Source organism: Loxodonta africana, chromosome 20 (assembly GCF_030014295.1).
Source record: "Loxodonta africana isolate mLoxAfr1 chromosome 20, mLoxAfr1.hap2, whole genome shotgun sequence".
NCBI classification, from domain to species: domain Eukaryota; kingdom Metazoa; phylum Chordata; class Mammalia; order Proboscidea; family Elephantidae; genus Loxodonta; species Loxodonta africana.
In genome coordinates, this window is record NC_087361.1 from 56,070,809 (window position 1) to 56,080,445 (window position 9,637).

At 41.8% G+C, this 9,637-nt stretch overlaps 1 protein-coding gene and 1 long non-coding RNA gene across 2 annotated transcripts in view; one reads left to right on the forward strand and one right to left on the reverse strand.

The window, feature by feature from the left end:
• IFNAR1 (interferon alpha and beta receptor subunit 1) overlaps positions 1–5,132 on the forward strand; it is a 26,476-nt gene extending 21,344 nt beyond the window's left edge. Inside the window, exon 11 of the mRNA XM_003410152.4 lies at positions 1,786–5,132. Within this exon, the coding sequence (XP_003410200.1) occupies positions 1,786–2,025 (240 nt within the window). The 3' untranslated portion in view covers positions 2,026–5,132. The remainder of the gene's footprint in view (positions 1–1,785) is intronic.
• Positions 4,376–9,116, reverse strand: LOC135228309 (uncharacterized). Its single transcript, XR_010318726.1, has 2 exons — positions 8,757–9,116; positions 4,376–6,390 (listed from the first exon to the last, which is right to left on the reverse strand). It is a non-coding gene; the product is annotated as an uncharacterized LOC135228309 (long non-coding RNA).
• Positions 9,117–9,637: the final 521 nt, after the last annotated feature.

Sequence of the window (9,637 nt, forward strand, 5' to 3'; positions counted from 1 at the left end):
GATGTTTTCCTGTGTTTCATTGACTATGCAAAGACATTCAACTGTGTGGATCATAACAAATTATGAATAACATTGTGAAGAATGGGAATTCCAGAACACTTAATTGTGCTCCTGAGGAACCTGTACTTAGACCCAGAGGCAGTTTTTTGAACAGAACAAGGGGATACTGTGTGATTTAAAATTAAGAAAGGTGTGTGTCAGGGTTGTATCCTTTCACCATACCTGTTCCATCTGTATGCTAAGCACATAGTCTGAGAAGCTGGACTATGTGAAGAAGAATGTGGCATCCGGATTGGAGGAAGACTCATCAACAACCTGCGTTATGCAGATGACACAACCTTGCTTGCTGAAAGCAAAGAGCACTTGAAGCACTTCTGATGAAGATCAAAGACTACAGGCGTCAGTGTGGATTACACCTCAATATAAAGAAAATAGAAATCCTCACAACTGGACCAATAAACAACATCATGATAAATGGAGGAAAGATTGAAGTTGCCAAGGATTTCATTTTACTTGGATCCACAATCAAAGCCCATGGAAGCAGCAGTCAAGAAATCAAAGGACACATTGCATTGGGCCAATTTGCTGCAAAAGACCTCTTCAAAGTGTTAAAAAGCAAAGATGTCATTTTGAGAACTAAGGTGCACCTGACCCAAATCATGGTGTTTTCAGTCACCTCATACACATGTGAAAGCTGGACGGTGAATAAGGAAGACTGAAGAAGGATTGATGCCTTTGAATTATGGTCTTGGGGGAGAATATTGAATATACCATGGACTGCCAAAAGAACGAACAAATCTGTCTTGGAAGAAGTACAACCAGAATGCTCCTTAGGAGGAAGGATGGCAAGACAACATCTCACATACTTTGGACATGTTATCGGGGGGATCAGTCCCTGGAGAAGGACATCATGCTTGGTAAAGTAGAGGGTCAGCAAAAAAGAGGAAGACCCTCCCTCAACGAGATGGATTGACACAGTGGCTGCAACAGTGGGCTCCAGCGTAACAGTGTTTTGTTGTACATCGGGTTGCTATGAGTTGGAGCAGACTCGGCAGCACCTAACAACAACAGGCTTTGGAGCTGGAGACACCTGACAGTGAACTGTGGAGGAGCTCTAGTCTATTTGCTCTTATTATCTCTGTAACCTTGAGCAAAGCACTTAGGGCATCTTTAGGCTATAAAACAGGGCCAGTCATAGGGTTGTGAGGAACAAAGGAGATAAAAGGTTTAGCACTGTAAAAATGCGCAGTAATTGTTGGCTGTTTTACTCTCATACCCCTGGGTTTTTAAATATCAAGCTCCTATACATTCTTAATATTCATAGCCATTACTTAACAATAGACTTAAAACTAGCTAGTTACAACAGCTGATATTATTCTTAGTTGAACAGAAAATGTTAATGTATTCCCTGTGTTTCCTCTTTTGGATTTGTGAATTGGATACAATCATTCTGTTGGTGGCACAATCCCAGTGCTCTCTCCCTTCTCTCCTCTGACATCTTCCCCCTCGGCCCCTGATACCCCATCCGACTTTCTCAGGCCCTTTTTACGGACTCGCTGGAAAAGGTTAGATGGAAGTGCCCCGACTAATGCTGGTTTTATTCCAAACATTACAGTGTTGTTGGTGGGCTCTTAGCTGTCTTTTGAACATGCATGCCAAAAGAGAGGTTTTCTAAATAATGAACATAAGAAACTAAAGAGATTAAAAAAAAGAGAGATTAGAGCTAGAAAACTAATTTTTATTATTCTAAGTAATCCATTTCTCTTCTTTCCTTTTTCAAATTAGTATTTCTCTGAACAGTCACTAAAGAATCTACTCCTTTCCACTTCTGAGGAACAAACTGAAAGATGTTTTATCATTGAAAATACGGACGCTCTTGTCACAGTAGAAGAAACTAACCAAGTTGGTGAAGATCACAAAAAATACAGCTCCCAGACTAGCCGAGATTCAGGAAACTATTCTAATGAGGATGAAAACAGCGGAGGTAAAACAAGTGAAGAACTTGTACAACAGGAAATCTTGTGACCAGAAATGACTCTAAAATATGAGTGAGGTTGGTGGAAGTTACTCTGGGAGCCTGAGTTCTTGGTCCTCTCGGTGACTAAAATGCGGACATTTGCTTGTTGGGGAAGAACAAAAATCTTCAAATCATAGATCCTAAAAATATGGGTAAGCACTTAACTATTTAAAGTGGAAGTACAGAAGCTTGAAGAAAATTTTCTATATTCTCTTCCATATGTAAGTCTTGAAAGACCTGTCATCAGACCTGCCTTTGACAAACTGAGTTAAACCAAGAAGATGGCCAGCCACCTTTCTAATGACATCTTAAGCGTCACTATGTTAACTGTGTTTAGTGGCTAAGGATAGTATTTGTGTTCCGGTCAGGGAATACTAGGAGCCCTGGTGGCACAGTGGTTAAAGCACTCAGCTGCTAACCCAAAGGTCGGTGGTTCAAACCTACCAGCCACTCTGTGGGAGAAAGCTGTGGCAGTCTGCTTCTGTAAAGATTACAGCCTTGCAAACCCTATGGGGCAGTTCTCTTCTGTCCTAAACGGTCGCTCTGAGTCAGAATCAACTCGATGGCAGTGGCTTCGTCCTGGCTGCTGCTGGTTACAACGTATGCCATCTGTTGGTTCTCCATTCCCAGTATTGTATGTCATCATCTTAGATATTTAGATTTCATCTTGTCTTTTGACCCTGAGGTAGCCCTAGCCTAAGTAGCTTACCGTAGAAAACAGCTCCAGATGCCTGAAAGCTGATGGGTGAAAATTTGGGGGCATTCTGTCCATTTATCCCAAGATCCATTGGCCCCTATGTTACCATCACCACCCCTTACATGATTAGGATAAAACCAGTGGTCTCTTTACTGGGCATTAAGACTTCCTGGTGAATAACTTACCCAACAATAGTTTGATCAGAATTTGCAGTCACTGAAGTTATAGGGAAATGGGCAGCTATGTAATTAGAGAAGTAACTTCTTTTTCAAGATCTGGGAATATGCAGAGGTGGGTCAGTTCATGCAAGGAGCCTTGGGGCCAGAAAATGCTGATAAGGTAAGAAGTAGAATAACCTCAGTAGGAATAATGTATATAATCAACTTTTAATTGCTAACATACTCTGAGGTTAGCTTGTTTTTATGGCTGATCTTGGACATTTTTAATACCAGGCCAACTTCTCTGCACTGTCTAGCAGTATTCAGGATTGAGGTACCCCTTCTGCTCAGCCTGCATGTTCTCAAGAAAATGCAACTTACTTAATATCAAAATGAGGGAGAAAATGTAACTAGGAAAAAAAAAACTTATTTATAAAAATTAAACAATCCTTTCCAAAGGCAACGTATAACGTATTTTTTAATTGTTTGATATGTGGGATTATCCATGGATACCCTTCTAATGAAGGAAGCCTAGGAATTCTGGTGGCCTCTAGGGCAGAATTCTCAACTGAGTTGTAACAGGGACCAATGAAAGAGAAAGATGAAGTTACAGAGAACATTCTGGGAAGTACACATAACTGTTCTTTCTACCGTATTTACTGAAGTAACAGGCCTGTCTTGGCGGGAGAAAAGGTTGAAAGCAGCTCTTCTAGAGAGGGCTGGGAGGCTCAGCATACCTGACACCACAGGCCATACCATCCATCTTACCGGACCTGAGGTCAGGCGTCCGGAGTTATGTTATAATGGGAGACCAAGGAGGCCAAGGATCTTGGAGACAGTTCTCTGCTGAAGAATCCCCACAGTGACCCAGAGGGCTTTGGTTTAAAGTACATCTTCTAGGTTGCATTCAGGCCCTGGATTTACTGCACTAAAAAAAGCTTTCTTGAGCTGGGTAGCCTAAAAACAAACCACGGCTTTGTAAAACGTGGAGAGTGAAAACTTAGACATTAACAATGGAATTGTTAGATTTCTTAGATGTGGGCCCACATTTCTTCCGGCGTGAGCATTAAAACAGACTCCGTTTCCATGCGTAAGCACCCCAGTAGCAAATAGGAGAAACAAAACCAGATTTCTTTACTCCTGCCTTGTCTTCCAGACATGAATTGTCCATTCCATTCCATTCTTTATTGTATTCTACATGTTGCTTCATCAGAATGTGCTTACTTGTAAGGTGATGGGTTTTTTTTCTGAAGAGTATTTTACTTGGGCATTCCATGTACTTGGCACCAGTCCACTGCCTCAGAATTAGAATATTGATAGTTCTTGTACAGGCAGGGTATAAGAATTGGTATGAAGGAACTTTAGAGCCAGAAATAGTAATGTTAATATATGTAAGTATTGTATATGGTGTGCGTATATGTACACAGATATATAAACAGTAGCATGGACTTGTAAACACATACACCCATGTGCGCACGCATGTATCATGGCAGCCTTATTCCATTAGTATGGCCTAAAGTACTTGTTAGTATAGATTCTAATTAGAAAATTAGAAGTGCTGCTCTGAACTATGAACTTTAAGAGTCCGACCAGAAATTTGCGACATATAAAACTTACTTTAAAATATGATTGAGAATTTGTATCATTTTCCCAAAGGAGCCCTGGTGGTGCAGTGGTTAAAGCACTTGACTGCTAACTAAAAGGTCAGCAGTTTGAACTCACCAGCTACTCCACAGAATAAAGATGTGGCTGGTCGGCTTCCTTAAAGATTACAGCCTTGGAAACCCTATGGGGAAGTTCTGCTCTGTCCTATAGGGTCACTGTGAATCGGAATCGACTTGAAGGCCGTGGGTATAGTTTGGTTTTTTATTTACATCTTCCCGAGCTACTAGCTTGGGGGTTGTATAGATGCTTTCCCTTGTTTTCTCACCCCCTGTAATCACAATGACTACTTGACGTGTAGAATGTTTGTTTTGTTTGGTGTATGTCTCCCTGCCCCACTAGAATGTAAGCTTCAGAGAGCAGGGACTCTGTTTTATTCATTACTGGATTTGTAGCAGCTATCACCATCTGGTGCCTTGCACATAGAAGGTGTCCAGAAAACAATTATTGAATGAATGAAATCTAAAATTTGAATCAAAAGGGTTGTTCGTGATGCTTGTATGGTTTATCAGGTTGTGGAAGGACATAGCCATGTTTTCAGCGTTTTTATGCAATAAATTTATATCTTTTTTATTTTCATCTTAAACCCTACTGTTGTAAACAATTTTATAGAATAAACATCAGTCTTAAAAGTCTTGGTTTTTGTTTTTATTATTGTACTTGAACTTAAATTTTTATGCACCGACGGTGCTGCAGCTGATGCCTGTCCCAAGATGAGTGTCCCCAAGGGGCCACCCCGCCATTCCTGTCCCGAGGCTTCAAGAGACATAGCTTGTTTGCTTGCTTTTTCTTCTCACACCATAAGCCTAAGATCTGGCTAGAAAATAGCCTGAAGTGAAAGTTTGCAGTGGCATTGCACGCTCCTTCCCTCCTTGAGATAAACTGCTCTCCTCTTACAAATACGTCTTAGGCCAAAAATCCTTTCTGAGAAGGCTCCTCAGCCCCATGCGGAAACAGATCTCTCCTGCCGTGCAGACATACTTGGATCGGAAGGTGAGCGCAGTTTACCTCTAAGCTGGGAACCCTCCTTAACTTGTTTTTAATAAGCTCGCTCACCTTCTCTTTCAAAATGGACAAGGAAGCAAACATGAATGTAGATTTATTTCTGATGCCCGAGAACTGTCCCATTACTTAACAGCAGTGACAGATACCAGTAACATCCAGTGTTTTCCACCACCTTTTTTCTTGGACTTCGGTGGTTTATAGACTTATAGGTCTTGAGGGCCAAGTAAATGATGTGAACATTTGTGGGGAGTATTTACATTGATGGAAAAATAGGAATATCGTTTTACCTGAGGGGAAAAGGGGAAGAAGAGGAAGTTGATGCTGCCTTTCATACAAAGGGAGCCCTGGTGGCACAGTGGTTAAGCACTCGGCTGCTCACCAAAAAAGGTCAGCAGTTCAAATCCACCAGCTCCTCCTTTGAAACCCTAAGGGTCAGTTCTACTCTGTCTAGGTTGCAATCAGTCGTAATCAACTCAACTGCATCGGGTTTGTTTTGTTTTTTTGTTCATGCAAAGAATATACTGGTTTTCTACCCTTGCTGTGGTTTTGTCCCCACTTGGAACTCATGTTCCAGCCGGGGAGATCATATGGATGAAGAATTAGTAATTAGCGATAATGGAAAAAAGGAAAGGTTGGCAGATATTCTGACAAAAAAGGGACTTGAGAGGAAAGAGAAAAATTACACCACCTGATAACTAAGCTCTTCTCATGACTCACCTCTATCCCTTCAGAAAAGTTTCCTGGGCCCCTGGTAGAGGAAGAGGCTGAGAGGAAATGGAATGAAGAAGAAGAAAGGTGTTTTTCTCTCTAGTAGGAAGATGGTCCATTTTTCCAAAAGGTTGGAATTAGTCCTTAAAGATATAAAATATATAAGGTAGTACACGTACTTGGCTCTTGTTGATTCCCAAATTTTATAATGTTTCTAATACTACAGAACTTTACTTATAAAAAGAGGTGGTTGTGAGTTTTATAGTACAAAGCTGCATCACCCCCTCTAAATCTTAGGCCCTTCCCCACGTACACATACAGAAGGCGTCTCTGTACCCACCCGTACCTGAATGTCCCGTATGTCCTTTAGAAAAGGAATTCAGAGCATTTGCCCAAATACAGCTCCCCGGAATACATGGCAGCCTCCTGAAAGCAGGCACTATGCTTTTCTTAACTTTGTAATTGACACTTGGTGAGTGAGTGATGAAGTGGGGCGTTGAAGGTATACACGTTGCCTAGATTCACCACTAGGGGGAATGAGTCTCCTTGCTTAGGTTCACAGCTGGTACCAAAAAAAGAAAAAAGAAAACCTACTGACTTCTAGTGGATTCTGACTCACAGCAACCTTATATATAGGACAGAGCAGAACTGCCCCATAGGGCTTTCAAAGCTGTAATCTTTATGGAAGCAGACTGCCTCATCTTTCTCCCATGGGGTCGCTGGTGGCCTTGTACTGCTGACTTTTCTGTTAGCAGCCGAGCACTTAGCCACTGCGCCACCAGGACTCTGATCCCTAAATAGCTGTGTTATGAAGAAGCATGAAGGCAGTGTGTAGCTAAGATTGTGTATATCGTTTAGGGATATTGTTTGGGGTTGCTGGAGGTAGCAGAAAGAAATATATGACGACCAGTTAAATTAGAATTTTAGGTAAGCAATGATTTTTTTTTTATTGTGTGTATGTCCTAAGGGGGCCCTGGCGGTGCCACGGTTAAGAGCTCAGGTGCTAACCAAACAATCAACAGTTTAAATCCACCAGCCACTCACTGGAAGCCCTATGGGGCAGTTCTACTCTGTCCTGTAGGTCACTATGAGTCAGAATCGCCTAGACGGCAACAGGTTTTTTGGTTTGTTTTGTTTGTTTTATGTCCTAAATATTACATGGGACATACTTATACACTAAAAATTTTTTTGTTGTATAATATTTTGAATAATCTGACATTTTACTCACAGAAAGAGATGATTGTGAATTTTATAGCATAAAAGTACGTCATTCCCTCTTAGAAAACTTCCTGCGTGGTTTCTACCACACACACGTAGAAGTCACCTTTGTTCCCCGTCTGTAGTTTCAGATAACAAATAATTTTTTCAGTATAAGTTGCTCAATGCTTTATACAGAAATTTATGTTAGATACATTACATATAAGACTTTACACATAATTTAAAACAATGGTAAGTGTTAATGTTGCAAATACAGCCAAAAAATAAATCCCATTGTACTTTTAGGACATTTGCTTTGATTTACTACAGTAATTTCCGCACCTTCTTACCCCAGCTTTTAACCTGGGTCCTGCCTTCCTGTGGTTGTTGTAAAGAGAAATAAAGGGCTCACACGTTACAGAGCATATTGGTTACCCAAACTTGCTAAGGTTCAAAGTAAGCAAAAACTAAGCTGGGAAGACTGAATTTGGAGAGTACACAGTGAGTGTATTTCCATGAAACAGGAATACTTAGGGGAATATGTGGTCCTTGGGTGCTGTTGAGTCAGTTCCAACTCATAGCAACCCTACAGGACAGAGTAGAACGGCCCCATAGGGTTTCCAAGAAGCGGCTGATGGATTTGAAGGGCCAACCTTTTGGTTAGCAGCTGGGCTCTTAACCACTGTGCCACCAGGGCTCCTAGGGGAATATAGTGTGTTAATTTTAACTATGCATTTAAAATATATAAGAGCCGTGGATTATCCGCAATGTATGTGGCTTTGTTAGTTGCTTGACTCCCATTGAATTTAAGACCATCACCCGGGGCCTGTGGAGGTCTCTGCGGTACTGGTGCAGCAGTCACAGACGTTGAGCTGTGTCTTAGGCTCAGCACTACCCAGTGCTGAGATTTCACCGGGGGCTGCAGTCCTACAAGCTCTGCTGAGCCCCTGGGCATTGCGGAATCACATTTAACTTTGATCAGGGAAACCCAGTACTAGAATTTCCCCAGAACTGTATGATTGTTACCCTTAAAAAACAAACCAAACCCATTGCCGTCGAGTTTATCCCAACTCATAGCGACCCTAAAGGACAGAGTAGAACTGCCCCATGAGGTTTCCAAGGAGTGGCTGGTGGACTTAAACCGCCAACCTTTCTGTTAGTAGCTGTAGCTCTTAACCACTGCGCCGCCAGAGCTCCTTTAGTACCCTTAGTTTATTCAAAAATCCCTAAAATAACCAAATCAGCACTTCTTTCTGGACCTAGAGAGCTACTGTGTATATGCAAAGATATTCTAGTTCTCATTGAAGCCTACCTGTGTGCCGCTGGTAAAACTGCCAGAGGTCCTCCCTTCCTTCCCCGCGTATCCTTAGAATAAACCTTCAGAGCTGAAGGAACGTGAGGAGCCCAGAACTCTGTTCCTGCCGTCGGCAAAAGCTTAGCTAGCCCTAAGAGGCTTCCTGCTTGCTAACCACCCTGCGTCAGGCTGTGGTCAGGCTGGTGCATCTTGTCCAAACGAAGGATAAATCACCACATCCCTTGGTTTTTAGAAATTCAGGTAAAGCTAGTGTTATGGATTATGTCCCCCAAAATATGTAATAAAATCCATACTTGTGGAAGAAGCCCTGGTGGCACAGTGGTTAAGTGCTCAGCTGCTAACTGAAAGGTCAGCTGTTGGAACTCACCAGCCACTTCAAGGGAGAAAAACGTGACGGTCTGCTTCTGTAAAGATTTATAGCCTTGGATCCCCGAAGTTCCCCCTTCAGCCAAAGATTAGACAGGCCTATAGGGCAAACAATAACACACATGAGAAATGTGGTCCATAGGTGAATCACGGATACGAGCCAAAAGCAAAGATGAGAAGGCAGGAAGGGACAGGAAAACTGGGTAAATGGAAACAGGGAAACTGGGGTGGAGAAGGGGAGAGTGTTGACACATTGCAGAGTTGGCAACCAATATCACAAAACAATTTGTGTATTAATTGTTTAATGAAAAACTAATTCTTTCTGTAAACTTTCACCAAAAGCACAATTTCTTAAAAAAGGTTTTATAGCCTTGGAAACCCTATAGGACAGTTCTACTTGTCCTATAGGGTCGCTATAAGTTGGAATTGGCTCGATGGCAATGGGTTTGGTTTTTGGTTTGTATACTTGTGGATGTAATCCCATTTGGGAATAGGGTCTCTTTTGTTATGTT